Here is a 20,183-nt window from a genome sequence, read left to right as displayed (position 1 = left end):
ATTCTGATTCTGATATTCAAGCTGATTGTTGATACCTTCATAATTCCTAACTTGAAGTTGTGAAACCTTTCACTCCTTGCCATTTCTGGCATCTCCAAAACTGAATGCTTGAAACTGCGGCTTAAATTGCCTTACTGTTTATTTCTCACCAAGAATCACTGCTTTTTGAGCACAAACACACACACATATAACTATGTTTAAAAACTTATTGATCTATGCACAAAGTAGCATCGAATGGCCGTGCAAGTGCATGTGACTGACACTAGTTAGAAAATGTTCAGCAACAGTATCCAGCCCCAGTTAGGCAGTAGAGAGTCCCAAATAAACAATGGGAATCCAGGCCATTTTTTAGATTTAACTTTTGTTCGTTAAGAATTGTCCCAAATAGACTGCTGTCCCAATTAACTAATGACTTCACCATTCAGCAACCATCTTTAAATTTAATGTTTCAACATTTTTCGTAATTAGGCTTGTTCACTGATGCATTTTAAACATTTTAATCTCTGCTACAGACTCAATGCCTTTTTTGCCTCAACTTCTGAACTATAAATCTTGGTGTTCACTCACCTAAACATATTCCCTGAACATAAACCAACCCCACTTTCCATTCTTCCTTGTGCCCACCACTCCACCTCAGTTTAAAGTCTAGTAAATTTGCACCAATGGAACAGTTTGTCCTATTTAATAGAAATTGTACAAGAAATGCAACTCCTTGTAGTTTGTCACAATTCCCCATAGAACAACTTCGAAAAAAAATTAGACTGGAAATTCACAACCATAACTTCAAAATTAATGAAACTTTTAAAAGATACAATCTTGTATCTTACCATTCCTGCTGCCAAAATAACTTCAAGGGAAGCACAACACTAAACACAACCTACATTCCTCCTTGAAATACAGCCAGTATACTTTAAACATAGACTTCTCATTTGTTAATGCTATGGATCACAAATCATTAACACCTACTGACTTGTGCAACTTCTAAAATGGATCACTGATTTTAATTTCCAAATAAAATAAAGTTTCCTTACCCTGCACAAGCCTGCAGACAAGCCAACATTGTAGCCAGTGTTTCTGGAGGAAGTTGAGCACTCTTGGGTTGTTCCTTCTCAGGAGCCAGTCCACCCATGATGGAAGGACACCGTCTTTTTAGGAACGTAACACATGCCTGGATAAATGGTTCCTGTGAAAATAAATACTCAGTCTTATTTCGAGCAGCTACACTGGACTAAGGAGGGAAACAAAAATGAAGGAAACTGACCATCACAATAAGTCACAATTAGTTATAATACACTACAGTACAGAAACAAGCTCTTTGGCACATCTAGCCTGTGCCAAACTATTATTCTGCTTCGTCCCATTGACCTAAATGCAGACAGACACCTCTATAACCTTCCCGTTCACATACTTAGCCAAATTTCTCCGAAATGTTGAAATCAAACCTGCACCCATGACTTCCACTGTTGAACCATTTCACACTCTCACCACCTTCTGAGAGAGGTTGGCCACCCCATGTTCCCCCTAAACATTTCACCTCACACGCTTATGCTATGACCTCTAGTTCTAGTCTCACCCAAACTCAGTTGAAAAAGCTTGCTTCCATTTACCCTATTAACTCATAATTTTGTATACCTCCCTTCACTCTCCTACGTTCTAACGAATAAAGTCCCAACCTATTCAACCTTTCCCTATAACTCAGATAGTCAAGTCCCAGCAACATATTCAAATACATTTTCCCCTTTTGGTTTATTTAAGAAAATTAGCCCTAAGGCTACAACATGGCACATTTTGTGTTGAGAGTAGCTCAGTACACATAGTGAATGGAATAAATCAGCTGTCAGAAGAACAAGCAGAACCTTGCATTTGCTGGTTAGAGTAGGTGTTTTTTTTGCTTTCTATTTCTAGTTCAACAGTTTTAAACAGCTTATAAAAGAGATTTCTCAGTTGCTGAAGAGATGTCACAACAATAATACTGACAGCTTTGATGCCCAGTTATCAGAGCCTTTCTGTAGACAAAGTTTGCTGTTTGCATTGAAGTAGCCGTTACACTGCATTATGCCCCATTGCTACTGTTCCTTGAGGATAGGCTGGAAGAAGACACAATGGTTCAAGGACAGGGGTCCTGTCATTTAGAGGCAGTGGAAGATCTACCTCATTGCTTCATTCCCCATCCTGTGTCATATCATCTCACCACCAATACAAGCAGCCTCTAACCATTTGTATGTCTTATTGAGCTCCCATGCAAATGTACTTAATTACAAAAGAGTTTAATAGATTCCACAACCTTTCCCTTCAAACCCTGCAGTTTGCTCATGTACTATTTGATCAAGGAGATAAAACAGAAATACACCCTTCCATGTCTTTGCCAAAACAGTTTCTAATCCAGCTGGTGGATGTATACAAGCATCACAGAGGACACCTTAATGTGGCAGTATTTTATTAACTATGGCATAAACATCAATATGTCAAAGACCCTTATTCAGATGTAATTTTATTTTTGTTTAGGAGCATGCTATTGTGCAGAAAATTGTACAATAAATTTTTAGCCCATACTTAACAGCAAATTTAAATTAAATAGTTTCTGTTGAGGCATTTCATTGTATATTTAACCTTGTAGTAAAGTCCATACACAAATTAGAATTTAATAAAGATTGCTGTATTCACAGTATAACTTCAGACAGAATAGTTTGACACTAAAATTGTTAAGTTTAACAATGATACTTTACCCCATGCTCACGAATTTTATCAGTTAACCATTTATCAAGTTTGAGGTATTCTCGGCGAGATGCAAGTGCAGCAAGGTCAATAACAAAGGCAAACGGAGTACCATTTAGCAGCATAGACAAGGCCTGTACAGAAGAGAGACATTCAATCACAATCTAAATCAGCTCCAAACTCAAACTTTCAAATTCCTTCAGACACAAATCAACAGTTTATAAAGATCAGCTAAACCTAAAATCTGATGTAGTTACATTTTGGCATGCTCGAGTCACAACTCCACAAGTATTTATCCCTTTATTTCTTTCACTATTCAAGAGATCATAGAAACCACAGAAAAACTACAGCACAGAAACAGGCCTTTGGTCCCATCTTGCTGTGCCGAACTATTTTCTGCCTAGTCCAATCATGACCAATCAAGTATTATAACCACACACCTGCCTCTGCCCTGGCAGGAACTCTCACTCCCTAGGTTACGACAGAGTTCCATGCCCAAGAACCACTACAAACTATCCCCATATCAGAAATGGACAAAAAAATTAGAGAATCACAGAAACATGTGTCAGTAGGCACGGGAAAAGCCAGCCTCACTAACTCAGTGAATGGGCAACTGAGCAAGTAAGCCTGCTCAGCACTCCCAGATATGTTATTTTTGTTCCAACCCCCAATTCTGCATGGAGTTGACACAACTGTATTCAACTTGGAGGCAATTGGCATGTGGCAGCTTTCTCATTCGACCACTTCCCATATTGTGCCTGGTAAAGCTTATGGGTTTGAGAGATGTGGAAAAGGCCTTGCAGGTTGCTAAAGTGCATCATGTATGAGCTGTGTGGAGAGATTTTTAAGTTCGACGTGGTGATGGAGTGCCAACCAAACAGTGTGGTTGTGTGGTTGGTGCCATATTCATCAAGACAATTGGAGCAAAGTCCATCTATTGCCTCATAATGGTGGAAAGATATGTCAGTTGATCAAGTTACTTGTAGCAGGTCACTACGTACCTGACCTGCTGTTTTAGTGCGAAGTGCCTATGATATGGTGATGACAAAAAAAAACTGAATGACACAGAGCTGCTCTATTTGTTGAAGATGCGAATAGAAGAGAATGAAAGAGAACAGTAACGAATAAAAGAGTGCAGGACCACAACTAAACATTGGTTTTAATTTCAGATTTCCAGCTGTTTTCTTACTTTCCAGTTACTGTGGTGTTTGTTGGCATCTTACAATGTCAGCATTGCTTTTACACTCTCCCTCATTAACCCTGTTCTATTTACATCTCCAGACAGATCTTGGTAAGCTGATTCACATCAAGCCCATCTGTGACAAACAACAGCTATCTCACCCACACAAAATCTGAACAGACAACATGCATAAAACAGAAATATAATGTATCTGAATGGGCTTAGTTTAAGAAAAACAGGACATAGGCTCGGGTCTGGACATACCACCAAGGTACTGAACAAGTCTGTTAATGAACATAGTGTCAGTTGGTGCTTGTTCTTACCTTCAAGTCTTGAGCTACATCTAGAATGCGAGAGAGCTTAGCCTGATCATACTGCTCACCACGCATGTACCACTCTGCCATCGCGTGCATGATCAATTGTCGGATTGAGGGAGATTGACCCTGTAAGGTGCAAGAAAACTCACTATGAGATACCGCACATGCTATTAAATGGAAGCCTTAAAAGTTACAGTATCTTTCTTGGATACAAAAGGCACTCTTAAAAATTCCAATTTCACCATACAGAGCTTAAATCTAAGAGGCCCACCTGAAGGACATCAGGTTTCATTCCTTCCCACTATCACAGAACAGTTTTGGTTGGCATTCATTCAATAGTGAGTAATAGTGTACTGTAGTCTACAACTAACGTACATACAGGCAGTGCACTTTCTCATATTAGATATCAATATTAGACTTGCATGTCATACTACTTCTGTACACTGAATTTGTGGCCATTTTTCACCACGATACTGTCTTCTCCCCACTTGCAATTTGGCCATTCAAGATGCTCACACCTACCATCCTGCAGAGATGGTCAAATGAGAGTAGGTACATTGTTTAAGAAATATGTACTCAAGAAAGTAGCAGGCTGGGTTTAATGATGACCTTGAGGTTGACACTTTTACCCTGCTGCTTGATGTCAAGGATATACTAAGAGTAATAGTATAGAATGGCATTAACTCTGTATCTGTGTATTTGCATAAGTAAGTCTTCTGCACAATGCATTAAAAATTATTACATTAATTCTAGTAAGAAAGAATCTTTTACAACTGCTCTAGTCAATGAATTAAGTAATCACGTGCTAGTTGAACGCCTAACATTTCACAAAAGTTCCAAGAAATCCTTTGAGCAAGGAAAGCAAGCAATAATCCATATTCCCCAAAGCAAAAAAAAATTAAAGCCTACCTGTCCGTGCCATGCGTAGTGCAAGATAATGGCAGAATTTGGATGATTACCCAGGAAAATTGGCATCAGTGTGGAGATCAGTTCATGGCGCAGAGTGTGCCAGGTTGGGTTGATCTGGAGTAAAGCCAGTACCAACATATCCGGACAATGTTTGATAGGAAAATTGAAGAGCTGCTTGACCTGCTCATATTGTCCCAACTCTGAAAGACGTAGCAAGGTCTCAATAAGGTCTAAGCTTTTCCTGCATCAAGGATAAAACTGAGTTAGCCAAAAAACACAAGACAAGCATTCAAATCAGAAACATGTTGGGGTGAACAGTGGGTTCCCCGGAAAAGAATGCTCCAAACACCGTGTCTGTTTTAGTCATCAGATTTGCACACTTAATGATCAATAAGTAGATTCTAAAAAGTGTTTAGACAACATAACAATTATGAATAATGAACAAATACTTCTGATCCACATTTAATCTCATCAATAACAATCTCAGAAACTGTCACACAATCAAAGCCATTCAACCCATCTCTCCCAAACAAGAGAAAATCTGCAGATGCTGGAAATCCAAGCAACACAGACAAAATGCTGGAGGAACATAGCAGGCCAGGCAGCATCTATCAAAAAGAGTACAGTCAACGCTTCGGGCCAAAACCTTTCAGCAAGACTAGAGAAAAAAAACGATGAGGAGTCAGAGCTAAAAGCTTGGGGGAGGGGAGGAAGAAGCACAGGGTGATAAGTGTAACTGCGGGTGAATGAAGTAAAGAGCTGGGAAGTTGATTGGTGAAAGAGATACAGGGCTGGAGAATGAGGAATCTGACAAGAGAGGACAGAACGCCATGGAAGAACGAAAAGGGGGAGTACCAGCAGGAGGCGACAAGGAGATAAAGTGAGAGAGAGAGAAAAGGGGGTGGAGGGGCATTACCGGAAGTTCAAGACATCAATGTTCATGCCATCAGGTTGGAGGATACCCAGACAGAACATAAGGTATTGCTCCTCCAACTTGAGCATGACTTCATCACAACTTAAGAATTTGCCAAATGGTGTCATTCTGAAACACTACGTGGCAGACTCAGAAATCCTTATTTACAAAGTAAACAAATGAGCATCTGAAGAACAATGATCTATCGAGAGCTGGAAAAAACTGACTAACGTAAATAGCAATTTTTAAGACAGCATGGACATGGTGGACTGAATTGCCTCTTTGCAATAACATTCTGCAAACCTATATAATGATACAGTAAACCTTAACCATAGAGTCAGGAACAGATAAAAACGTTAAAGTTATGTAATCATTGGAGTCAGGAGTCAGGTATGTTTTCCAAAATTGTTCCAAGGCATAACTTTTAACACACGGCCCAATCCTCTAGGTAAAAATGATATATATAAACACTGAACTTTTGTAGCTCTGTCCAGAATCACCTATGTGAAAACAACTTATGAGAAGTACATACCATGTAGCAATTTCCCGGTTGTCATCTTCTGGGGGGGCTTTCAAAATGTCTGTCACAACAGTATGACATGGGTAGTCAGCAAAACAGAAGATATCTGGGTTCATTAATGAGTGTTGAATAAAGGAGAGCTAAAAAGAAAGAGGGTCCAATTTAGTATTTCAATTATATCCATAACAAACCAACCTTACCTAATCATTTATTTTAAAACAAAGCTTTCCCAATATATAATGCCCAGAATACAACCTCACAGACATGCTGCATATTTCACAAGCCAATTCACTGCCATCTCAAGTGTTGTGGGTTTCCAATACTTTTTATAAAAATGTACTGTACATGGCAATTCTCTTCCTACTTCCTCCTTGGGAGATAGGAAACATGGTTTTAGAGTTCTGTTTGTACTCCTATATGTACAGCTTTTTAAATTCTTCCATTCACCTCAAAATTCAAATACAAACAGTGAGAAACCCACAGTACCTTATGAGCACTTGAAACAAGCATTTAAGAACACTTTCTCTTTTGCCACGTGTAAACGTTTGCCAAAAGGACGGACAAGGAAAGAAAGCAAAGCTGTTTCATTGAAGTCAGAACAATGAAGCAAGACCAATGTATTTTTTGAAATCAGGTATCAATTTTCAAAGTCAACAGCACGAATGGAAACCAGGATTCCTTGCCAATTTTCTAACATTTACAAATCTGTCTGTCTGTCTGTCTAGGTACCATATCCGATGCGGACATTGGCAACCATAGCTTTCCAGATAGATCTATCCCTCGTTCTTTGGATGACTTCCATTTCCTCGATGTGTAGCCACCTGGCTATACTTTTGATGTACATAAGCCAAGATCTTCCTCTAGGTTTGCTCCCCTCAATCTTTCCAGAGAGTATGAGTTTTTCTAGTTCATTTTTCCGCATGATGTGTCCTCGGAATCTGAGTTGTCTTTCTCTTATTGTTGGGATGAGTGATCCAACTGCTTGGGCTCTTCTGAGAACTTCTTCATGTGTGTGTGGTGGATGATATTTTTAACATTCTCCAGTAGAACCATAATTCAGCTGCTTCTAGTCTCTTTTCCATTGCTGGGGAAATGGTCCAGCATTCACTTACTATAAGTCAGGATAGAATAAATGTATCACTGCAGTATTCTGTTTTTAGTGTACGTGCTCATCTTTCTGTCTGTTAATATGGTCTTCATTTTTTGGAAAGCTTCTTTCGCCATTGCTATTCTGTATTTGATACCTGTGTCACACCTGCCATTACTAGTTATTAGACTGCCAAGATAACTGAATTTGTTGACTTGTTTGATGTTTATATTTTCAATCTTGATCACGCATTGTGGGATGTTTGTCTTTCTGGAGATGACCATGCTTTCTGTCTTCTTGGTGTTGATTGAGAGGCCTCTGTGATTACTTCTTGCTGCCACTATAGTGAATAGTTCTTGAAGTTTTGTTTCTGAGTCAGCTATTAGTACGATGTCATCAGCATATCATAGAAACATAGAAACATAGAAAATAGGTGCAGGAGTAGGCCATTCGGCCCTTCGAGCCTGCACCGCCATTTATTATGATCATGGCTGATCATCCAACTCAGAACCCAGCCTTCCCTCCATACCCCGTGACCCCTGTAGCCACAAGGGCCATATCTAACTTCCTTTTAAACATAGCTAATGAACTGGCCTCAACAGTTTGCTGTGGCAGAGAATTCCACAGATTCACCACTCTCTGTGTGAAGAAGTTTTTCCTAACCTCGGTCCTAAAAGGCTTCCCCTCTATCCTCAAACTGTGACCCCTCGTTCTAGACCTCCCCAACATCGGGAACAATCTTCCCGCATCTAGCCTGTCCAATCCCTTTAGGATCTTATACGTTTCAATCAGATCCCCCCTCAATCTTCTAAATTCCAACGAGTACAAGCCCAGTTCATCCAGTCTTTCTTCATATGAAAGACCTGCCATCCCAGGAATCAATCTGGTGAACCTTCTTTGTACTCCCTCTATGGCAAGGATGTCTTTCCTCAGATTAGGGGACCAAAACTGCACACAATACTCCAGGTGTGGTCTCACCAAGGCCTTGTACAACTGCAGTAGTACCTCCCTGCTCCTGTACTCGAATCCTCTCGCTATAAATGCCAGCATACCGTTCGCCTTTTTCACCGCCTGCTGTACCTGCATGCCCACTTTCAATGACTGGTGTATAATGACACCCAGGTCTCGTTGCACCTCCCCTTTTCCTAATCGGCCACCATTCAGATAATAATCTGTTTTCCTATTTTTGCCACCAAAGTGGATAACTTCACATTTATCCACATTAAATTGCATCTGCCATGAGTTTGCCCACTCACCCAACCTATCCAAGTCACCCTGCATCCTCTTAGCATCCTCCTCACTGCTAACACTGCCACCCAGCTTCGTGTCATCCGCAAACTTGGAGATGCTGCATTTAATTCCCTCATCCAAGTCATTAATATATATTGTAAACAACTGGGGTCCCAGCACTGAGCCTTGCGGTACCCCACTAGTCACCGCCTGCCATTCTGAAAAGGTCCCGTTTATTCCCACTCTTTGCTTCCTGTCTGCTAACCAATTCTCCACCCACACCAATACCTTACCCCCAATACCATGTGCTTTAAGTTTGCACACTAATCTCCTGTGTGGGACCTTGTCAAAAGCCTTTTGAATTATGGCCTCCATCTATGAATCCTTTGATGTCTTTGATACTTCTCAAGATATTTTCACTATACAGGTTGAATAAGTCTGGCGAAAAGACACAACCTTGCCTGACTCCTCTCATATTCACATACTCACTCACTTCTCCTTCTATTCTGATGGATGCTGTCTGGTCCTAGTACAAGTTTCTTAAGAAACGTATATCTTTCCCATGTCAAGATCTTGAAGCATTTCCAGAAGATCTTGGTGTCTGACAGTGTCAAAAGCTTTTGTATAGTTGATGAAACATAGGTAGATGTCTTTTTGTACCTGGATGGCTCATTCACAGATCATCCGTAGCATGAATATTGCATTTCTGGTTCCAGTGTTTTCCACAAAGCTGCATTGTTCTTTACTGATTTCATACAGCGTCTTGCTCTCATCATGATTACTCTGAGAATGATTTTTTTGCCACATGGCTCATCAAACTTATTGTACGATGTAACTCACATTCTGTTGCTCCCGCTTTCTTTGGAAGTGTGATGAACACTGATTTACTTAAATTATCAGGTATCTCCCCATGATCATAGAGTTCATTTGCTATTTCTCTTATTTTCTCTATTCCAAAATCTTCTAAGGTCGGTATCATTTCAACAGCGATGTTGCCTGGACCAGTTGCTCTGTTATGTTTTGTTTTATTTATGGCTGCTCGAATTTCTGATTTTAGAATGCTAGGTCCTTCAAGATTCTTCTTTATGTTCGGTTTTTCTCCTCTTTGGTCTTCAAAAAGTTTTTTTATAGTCTGTCCATCTGTTTAGGATTTCCTCTTTGCTCATAATTAAGCTGCCGTCTTTTGCCTTGACGCATCCACTTGCTGAGCAAGGTAATTTCCCCATTAGTTCTTTAATCCTACTGTGCATCAACTTTGTTCCAGGGTTATGGGTTTGTAGCATTTCTATCTCTGAGCATTTCTCACAGCATTTCTCATTTAGCCATCTGTCTTTAGCTTCTCTCCATTTTCTTTTTATTGTCTTATCACACTGTTCGTATTCTTCGCTGTCTCTTGGTTTGATGGCCTGTTTTTGTTGCATCAAATGAAAGAGGAGAAAAGCTTATATCATGGTGTAAAACAAACAATCAGATAATCACCAACACTTGGTTTAAACAACATTCAAGAAGGAATGGACATGGAGAAGACCAGATGGGAACAACAAAAATCAAATCAACTATATAACAATCAATAACAGATTCAAAGACTCGATAACTCAATCTAAAAGCTACACTGGAGCTGACTGTGGAAGCGACCACATACCAGTCATTTGCAAAATGAAAATAAAGATGAGAAAATTAAAGAAACCAAAAAGATCAGAACCACGAGATTATCAACAACTACAAAACAACCGTCATCTGAAAACAGAATACACAATCAAGGTGAAAAACCGTTTTCAATTGCTGCAGGATGAAGGAAGCAAATCCTCCTGGGACATACTGAAGGAATCCATGGTTGAAGCTGCAAAAGAAACCATCCCACGAAAAGAATGGAAAAGTAAGAAGAAATGGATAACTGAAGATATAATACAATTGATGCAACAAAAACAGACCAACATTTACAAATATTTTACAAAATTTAACAAAATCGGTTTCAGGATTTAAATTTCTTCCCAAATTTGTAATGCTGCTGTAACACTATTTTGCTTCCTTCTGCTCTCATAATTCAATACAAATGTTGGTTAAAAATTTGTAAAATTCTTCCCCCTGTGAATGAACATTTAAAAAGAAGCAAGTTATCATACAGCCGAGTAAAACTACTTGGAATAAGAAATAGGTTATCATTAGCATCATAAAATTTAACTTCTATTCTAAATAAATTGTTTGGCAGCTTTTAAACTGCCTTTCAAAAGCCTTGAAATCAGAATGAGATTAAGAACACAAAAGTAGGCTCAGCTTTCCAATCAGTTGCTGAGGAATGATTGTGTTGAATGCTGAACTGAAGTCTATGAACAGCATTCCAACGTATGTGTCTTTTTTGTCCAGGTGGGTTAGGGCCAGGTGGAGGGTGATGGCAATGGCATCGTCTGTTGAACGGTTGGGACGGTACGCAAACTGCAGGGGGTCCAGTGAGGGGGGCAGCAGGGTCTTGATGTGCATCATGATGAGCGTCTCGAAACACTTCATGATGATGGATGTGAGTGTGACGGGACGACAGTCATTGAGGCAGGACACTGAAGACTTCTTTGGCACAGGGACGATGGTGCCAGCCTTGAAGCACATAGAACAACGGCACTGCTCAGGGAGATGTTGAAGATGTCAGAGAGAACCTCAGCTAGCTGGTCTGTGCATCTTCTAAGCACTCTGCCAGGAATATTGTCTGGTCCAGCAGCCTTCCGTGGGTTCTCCTCACATGGGCGGCGGTAAGACACAGCACCTGGTTGTTTGGAGGAGGGGTGGCCTTCCTCACCACCACGTCATTTTCCACCTCAAAACGAGTGTATAAGTTATTCAACGCATCTGGGAGGGAGGCATCACCCGCACAGGCAGGTGGTGTTGTCTTGTAGTTGGTGATGTCCTGAATGCCCTTCCACATGCGCCGCGTGTCACCACTGTGCTGGAAGTGGCTGTGGATTCGCTGGGCGTGTGCACGCTTTGGGGTACCGCAAGGCTCAGTGCTGGGACCCCAGTTGTTTACAATATATATTAATGACTTGGATGAGGGAATTAAATGCAGCATCTCCAAGTTTGCGGATGACACGAAGCTGGGTGGTAGTGTTAGCAGTGAGGAGGATGCTAAGAGGATGCAGGGTGACTTGGATAGGCTGGGTGAGTGGGCAAACTCATGGCAGATGCAATTTAATGTGGATAAATGTGAAGTTATCCACTTTGGTGGCAAAAATAGGAAAACAGATTATTATCTGAATGGTGGCCGATTAGGAAAAGGGGAGGTGCAACGAGACCTGGGTGTCATTATACACCAGTCATTGAAAGTGGGCATGCAGGTACAGCAGGCGGTGAAAAAGGCGAATGGTATGCTGGCATTTATAGCGAGAGGATTCGAGTACAGGAGCAGGGAGGTACTACTGCAGTTGTACAAGGCCTTGGTGAGACCACACCTGGAGTATTGTGTGCAGTTTTGGTCCCCTAATCTGAGGAAAGACATCTTTGCCATAGAGGGAGTACAAAGAAGGTTCACCAGATTGATTCCTGGGATGGCAGGACTTTCATATGAAGAAAGACTGGATGAACTGGGCTTGTACTCGTTGGAATTTAGAAGATTGAGGGGGGATCTGATTGAAACGTATAAGATCCTAAAGGGATTGGACAGGCTAGATGCGGGAAGATTGTTCCCGATGTTGGGGAAGTCCAGAACGAGGGGTCACAGTTTGAGGATAGAGGGGAAGCCTTTTACGACCGAGATTAGGAAAAACTTCTTCACACAGAGAGTGGTGAATCTGTGGAATTCTCTGCCACAGCAAACTGTTGAGGCCAGTTCATTGGCTATGTTTAAGAGGGAGTTAGATATGGCCCTTGTGGCTACAAGGGTCAGGGGGTATGGAGGGAAGGCTGGGGCGGGGTTCTGAGTTGGATGATCAGCCATGATCATAATAAATGGCGGTGCAGGCTCGAAGGGCCGAATGGCCTACTCCTGCACCTATTTTCTATGTTTCTATGTTTACTTCTCTGATGGCTTGGGACAGTTTGGCCCTCGCTGTTGTTAGGGCTCCTCCCTCTGCAACTGGATTCTAGACTTCCTGACTGGGAGACCTTAGTCAGTCCGGATTGGAAGCAGCATCTCCAGCACCATCACACTGAGCACGGGGCTGTGTGCTCAGTCCACTGCTGTTCACTCTGCTGACCCACGACTGTGCTGCAACACACAGCTCAAACCACATCATCAAGTTCGCCGATGACACGACCGTGGTGGGTCTCATCAGCAAGAACGATGGGTCAACATACAGAGAGGATGTGCAGCAGCTAACGGACTGGTGCAGAGCCAACAACCTGTCTCTGAATCTGAACAAAACAAAAGAGATGGTTGTTGACTTCAGGAGAGCATGGAGCGACCACGCTCAGCTGAACATCGACGACTCCTCCATAGAGATCGTTAGGAGCACCAAATTTCTTGGTGATCACCTGGCGGAGAATCTCACCTGGTCCCTCAACACCAGCTCCATAGCAAAGAAAGCCCAGCAGTGTCTCTACTTTCTGCAAAAGCTGAGAAAAGTCCATCTCCCACCCCCTATCCTCACCACATTCTACAGAGGTTGTATTGAGAGCATCCTGAGCAGCTGCGTCACGGCCTGGTTCGGAAATTGTACCATCTCGGATCGCAAGACCCTGTAGCAGATAGTGAGGTCAGCTGAGAAGATCATTAGGGTCTCTCTTCCCACCATTACAGACATTTACACCACACGCTGCATCTGTAAAGCAAACAGCATTATGAAGGACACCACGCACACCTCATACAAACTCTTCTCCCTCCTACCATCTGGCAAAAGGCATCGAAGTATTCAGGCTCTCACGACCAGACTATGTAACAGTTTCTTCCCCTAAGCCATCAGACTGCTCAATATCCAGAGCCTGGACTGACACCAACCTACTGCCCTCTACTGTGCATATTGCCTTGTTTATTATTTATTGTAATGCCTGCACTGTTTTGAGCATTTTATGCAGTCCTGGGTAGGTCTGTAGTCTAGTGCAGTTTGTGTTGTTTTATGTAGTTCAGTGTAGTTTTTGTGTTGTTTCATGTAGCACCATGGTCCTGATTGCCTCGTTTTTACTGTGTACTGTACCAGCAGTTATGGTCGAAATGACAATAAAAAGTGACTTGACTTGAAGTACATGAACCTTCGTGTCTGTGTGGACCATGATGCTAATTTAAACTGCACATCTGTCTGCATGTGGTTTGTATGCCTCTATTCCCTGCTCGTTCACATGTCTACCTATAAAGAGTATTTAAGCACGCCAATTTTTCACTGCACTTCTCTAAAGTCTGGTAATTTCTCCCCCCAAACCCTTCTCTCCTAATTTCCCTACTCCAGTTCCTTCTCACCCACCCATTTCTACCCTCTTCCTTTTCTTTCTTCCATGGTCCACTACCCTCTCTGATTAGATTCCGCCTTCTTCCGCCCCTTAACCTCTTCCATTTAATCACTAAATCATATCCCAGCTTATTTCATCTTTCCTCTCCCACAGAACCACCTTCCCCGATTGGTCTCACCACCTGACAGCATGTACGTCTTCTACTCCACCCACCTTATACTGGCTTCTGACCCCTTCCTTTTATTAATAATAAAAATAATAATAAATACTTGATTGATCCAGAATGGGAAATTCTTTTGTTACAGCAACATTTAAAATCACACTTAGCAGTGTGCAGACTCAACTAATAAAGTACAGAATAACATACACAATGTATCAATGTGCAATAACAATTTACGAAATAATAAAACAGACTATTGTACTATAATGTGTGTTCTCCTGTAGCACAGAGATGAACTGTTGTATATACTTATTGCATTTGGTAGGAAAGATTTTCTGTAACGATCCATGTGACAGCAGAGCTGAATGAGTCTGTTCGAAAGTGCTCCACTGCTTATTCAGTGGCAGATTGTCCATCATAGATAACAGTTCGTTTAGTGACCTGCTCTCCGTCACTAACTCAAGAGTCCGGGTTGTAGCCAAGGATGGATCCAACCTTTTTGATGAGTTTTGATGATCACCCAGCATAAAGCCGCAAAGAAGACTGCAGTTGTTACAAAAGACTGGTAGAAGATTGCCAACATCCTGCTATACACATTGAAGGATCTCAGCTTCCTTAGAAAATAGTCCGCTCATCGACTTCTTGTAAACAGCTTTGATGTTGGTTTTCCAGTTAAGCCTGTTGTCGAGGTGAACATCCATGTATTTGTACTCCTCCACCACCGCAACAACTTCTCCCAGAATATATATAGGACTCGTCACAGTCCTCTTTCTCCTCCTTTTTAGTCTTGATGAAGGGCTTCAGCCCAAAACATTGACTGTTTATTCTCCTCCATTAAGGCTGCCTAACTTGTTGAATTCAGTTGTTGTTCAAGATTTCCAGCATCCACAGAATCTTGAACTGTTCTGAACTGCTATTGAGCAACACAAACAAAATGCTGAAGAAACTCAACAAGTCAGGCGTCTATGGAGGACCTTTTGAGCCAAGACCCTTCATCGGGACTGGACTTGAACTGTCAGTGCTTTGGAAATATTTTCATTGCTCAATGGATTCAAAATTTTGGATGGAATAATTTTTAAAACCAGTAATTAGTCAACATCATCTCCAATTGGTTTTGTTCAATTAAGACAGAGATAAGATAATCGTTAGATTCAGGTTAAATAGGAAGAGAGGACAAGCCAGGGGTCCATTTCTAATTTCCTTTTGAAGAAACTGTTTACAGCTTTTGTGCCCTTTGTACTTGGAAAAAAATAATTAGTGAAATACAGCAAAACATCCTCAATGAGCCAAATAGCCTAATTATGTCCCCATGTCTTATGGTCTTATCTGCACTTACTAATTTCTACATTTCTACTCATTCATTCAGAAATACAGCGCTGAGCAGGCTCTTCTGGCCCAATGAGCCACACCACCCAGCAATCCACTTGTTTAACCCTAGCTTAATCACAGGACAATTTACAATGAAAACTTTTTTGGAATGTGAGAGGAAACAGGAAAACCCAGAGGAAACTCACGCAATCACAGGAAGGACATAAAAACTTGTTTACAGCATCAGAATTGAACTCTGAACTCCGACAACCAAAGCTGTAATAGCCTCATGCTAACCACTACACTACGTGGCACCCCAGTTTTATTGGGTGGAAAACAACACTGAAGACTCAAGTATAAGATGGCTAAACGTAAAACATACCCAATAACTTATAGAACTGTTTAACTGGGAATCACCTTCGTGAAAGGAGAAACCGTTAGAGAGCAAGATTTGTATTTTGTCTTCCATGACCCCATGAGATCTCAAACCACTTTACAATTACTGCTGAAAATGCAGCATTCACCTGTGATATACAGAACAGCCAGCTCCACGGCTAGCACAGAGGTAAAAATTGGTAATATAACTGATGTTGCCCAATGTGTCAAATTTCAACCAGGTTACTGGAGAAACCTGCCATCTTCTTCAGAACGATGCCTTTATAAATTTTTTACATTTGAGGGGGCACACAGGACTTGGCTTCACATCATCTCCTAAAGATGGTAACTGTCAGTGAAGCATTTCAATAAAACTGTCAACATGGAATTTTGCACCCATCTCCACAGTAGGGGATTCAACATGACATATTCAACATAAAGTGGTTCAGACAATGCTAATGGTCTGGTGGTATTATAGGCTCCTTGTGTTAAGGTTCGAGGCAGTAGGGAAAAGTACAAGGATGGTCACGATCTGAGGGGATATAATTATCAGCAAAGTCTCAACAAGCCAGAGATCTTCAGAAAATGCTGGGCAAGGGGATGAAGAGGACATCTAGCTGAGAAATCAATCAAAAGTTCCAGCACTACTTTTTTTTTTGCTAAATAGCACCCAGCAAACGCCAATCTCATGACTATACCTGTCCTTCTGCGTGCTTCCAAGGCCGGTAAATGAGATCAACAGGAAAGACTTCAATCCCCATCCCTTTCTGGATTCCATACACTGCTATTTGCAGGCCTTTGCTGTCACGTAGAATGAATCCTGGGTGATCCAGCTCATAAGTCACCTCCTTGAAATTCAGGTTTGGATTCTAAGAAGAAGAAAAAAAAATCACCATATTTAAAAAAATTAACTACATCTCAAATGCTCTGTAAAGGGCAATTATTGAATCAGAATCCTTGCAGTAAAAAAAAAGGAAACCATTTTGCCCAACAAATCTGCTCGAAATCATTGCAACTGCAATCCAGGAAAATCCACTTCCATATAATAGTCTTTCCTCCCAATCTGTACCCATTACCCTTTCTGGTAGTGAGTTTCACCTTGTACATATCTGCTCATTTCATTTTTCTATATTCTTCTATTCTCCTCATACTACGTAAAAAGTTGTATTCTGATACCATTTCCCCTAAGACTACGTCCACACTACGCCGGATAATTTTGAAAACGCCGGTTTCGAGTAAAAACGACAGGCGTCCACACTAAGCGTTTTCCAAAATATCTCCATCCACATTAGACGGATATTTGGGCGAATCTCCTCCTACTGGGCATGCGCAGGACACACAGAAAACAAGTGAAGAGGAAACGGTATACTTGGTGCGCGTTTGTCCAGTTACGGAGTAGAAAAACTTAAAAGGACTTGCTCTTGCCTCTTGTGCAGGAGGACTTAAAACTAAAAAAAAAACAAATACTGGAGCGTATGGAGGCAACCGACAGGGAGTTCACAGACAGTATGACCCAGCTGATGACGAACATTGAAAAACTGACTAACTCTGTTGCATTAATAAAGCACCTTGCTAAATGTATAAAACGTCTGCATCAGTGTTATCTTGTATTTTCATACAATTAGGCTGTTACACATCTATTGTCAGAGAAATACTTGCACAAGTAGGTGAACCACCTTCATACAAGCAAGGACAGAAAACAGGGCAAAGTGAGTATACTTATTTATTTAGTAAGCTAAGGGTCAAAGTATTTGGTGAGTACATTTCTAACCCTTCCGGCTTCAGTCTCATTGCCATCTGTTCTGAAATTGTTAGGTGGTTGCATTCAAGAAAACAACGAAATGCCGTGCTGCGGCTATCTGTTCTGGCACGTCATGACAGCGTTTTTAAATAGTCAAAAAAGCTCACTTTACAATTTAACTCTCATGTCGTTCACACCAACTGCGCGTTATTACAGTCGTCCGGCAGTGCTTGCGCAGTGCCAAGCAGAAGCAGAAAAAGCATTGTTGCTGTGGTTTGTCATGACAGCGTTTTTAAATCTCTCTGGTTACCCCGCACACACTACAACGGATATTAGGCGTTTTCAGATTTATTCACTCTGGAGATCGTTTCTGAAAATCTCCGTTTTCGGGGGATGAAAACGCCATTTCAGTGTGGACAGAAGGTCAAAACGAAGAGAAAAGGCTTCGTTTTCAAAATTATCCGGCGTAGTGTGGACGTACCCTAAAATTCCCCAAGTCATCTACATCCATTAAGTTGTGGTCATTATACCAACTCATGGAAAACACTACTAAACAATGATCACAAATCCATTCCCGTTAGTTACTTAACATCCGAACTGTTAAGCAGGTCAGAAAGAGATAGAGCATTGATATCTGAGGCTGGGGACCATTTCTTAGAACACTGAGTTCAATCCTCAACCTTGTATCTCTTTCCACTGACGCTGCCTGACTGGCTCCGTAGTCTGAGCATTTTGTTTTCCTTTCGGATTTCCAAGTGTACTTTTTTGATTTAGAAACATAGTAGAGCTACAGCACAATACAGGCCCTTTGGCCCACAATGCTGTGCCAAACATGTACTTACTTTAGAAATTACCTAGGGTCAATGTTCCCACTAATTTTATTAGTCAGTGTGCGCTACAATCTAATGTTGTGCAAATTTTTTTCCTGTGACAAAAGTATGCACGCACTGAATGCACACAGTTTATGTAGGTTTACAAAATATTTGACATAAAACTGCACAAAATAACAACAAAACAACATACATTTTAATTCACTCAGTTATATTTTCTCTCTCCTGTCTTTGGTATTTACCCATTCTTTGTAAACTATCTAGACTAATAGAACTTTCATCCAATTGACAGCTTCTGATTTTTATTAACATAACCAAATGACATTCACCTAAACAGTTTCTCAGCTTGTTTTTGAGTTGATTCATTAGGCTAAACATCACTCACAGTCCGCACTAGACGCAAGGTATGTTCCCCCAATGTCCATCAACTGTGCAAGGCCGCAAAACTGTTCATTTTGATTTGCGAAGTACAAATGCCACCATTTGAGCAAAGTTTGAAATCAGTTTGGATTTAATTTTTTCTTGCACAGAAAATCTGAAATCATTAAACTGTCTATTACAGTATTTTCAGCTAGAAAATTATGATATTTTAGACATAAGGCATTGACTTGTTCATCGCCAAATGTGAAGTCACAATCTGCCATCACAGAAAAATCAAAAGCTGACCATTCTTGTATCTCATCTTCAGGAAACCCTTCTTCTAAATGAACACAAAGACTATTTATAAAAGTCAACAGCAAACTTGTATCTACTGTGATGTTTTCTTCACGTTGTTGGCTTAGCAAAACTTTAACTTTGTCACTCCACGAAACATTGTCTCCCAGATACCGCTTTCTTAACTTGTTAATTTTGCCTCATGCAAAATGAAGTGAATCAATCGGTGTCAGGCCACTCTTTTGCAGAATCTTGCACAGTGCAGCCAGTTCATCAAAGACATCACTTAAAACCTGTAAAGCTACTTTGTACGTGATGTTTATTAATTTCTTGCGACAGTATTTAGCCACAGGGTCATTTGACTGATCTTCTTCAAAGTATGTGATCAGTGCCTCATAATTTTTTTATTATTGCCTGCAATGCAAAGTGTCTAGATAACCATCTGACTTCATTAAGTAGTCTGAAAGCAACAGCTTCATTTTCAGAGACCTCTGCAATTTCTTTAAATTCACACCTTTTAACTGCAGATCGAGAAAACACTGTATAGATTGTTCTCAAAGTTTCAATGTCTCTGACTTCTTTCCATGCATCGCAAATCCCCAGCTCTTCACGGTGTGCTACACAGTGTTGCTGAACTAAGTGTGGAATGTCCTGTTTAAGTCTTGCTGCAACACCATGAACTCTGCCCAACATTACTGACGCTCCAATCAGATGTAAACATCACCATTTTATGGAGGTCAAGTTTCTTCTCTTCATAAAACTGCCTGATCGCTGAAACAATAGAGGAAGCATCACACGCTTGCAGCTGAACTATTCCGCCAAAAAACGTTTTATAAACAGTACAATCTTTAGATCTGAATTTGAAGTACAGAATGAG

The 20,183-nt window shown here is 40.9% G+C and overlaps 1 protein-coding gene across 7 annotated transcripts in view; it reads right to left on the bottom strand.

The window, feature by feature from the left end:
• Positions 1–20,183, bottom strand: part of cnot1 (CCR4-NOT transcription complex, subunit 1) — a 238,370-nt gene that overhangs the window by 133,906 nt on the left and 84,281 nt on the right. For all 7 annotated transcript variants that reach the window (XM_063066591.1, XM_063066590.1, XM_063066593.1 and 4 more), the window contains 6 exons: positions 16,780–16,950; positions 6,567–6,694; positions 5,122–5,362; positions 4,219–4,338; positions 2,727–2,849; positions 1,032–1,183 (listed from right to left, as the gene is read on the bottom strand). In XM_063066591.1, the coding sequence (XP_062922661.1) occupies positions 1,032–1,183; positions 2,727–2,849; positions 4,219–4,338; positions 5,122–5,362; positions 6,567–6,694; positions 16,780–16,950 (935 nt within the window). The remainder of the gene's footprint in view (positions 1–1,031; positions 1,184–2,726; positions 2,850–4,218; positions 4,339–5,121; positions 5,363–6,566; positions 6,695–16,779; positions 16,951–20,183) is intronic.

Source organism: Mobula hypostoma, chromosome 14 (genome assembly GCF_963921235.1).
Source record: "Mobula hypostoma chromosome 14, sMobHyp1.1, whole genome shotgun sequence".
NCBI classification, from domain to species: Eukaryota; Metazoa; Chordata; class Chondrichthyes; order Myliobatiformes; family Myliobatidae; genus Mobula; species Mobula hypostoma.
This window is presented reverse-complemented; position numbering and strand designations above follow the sequence as displayed.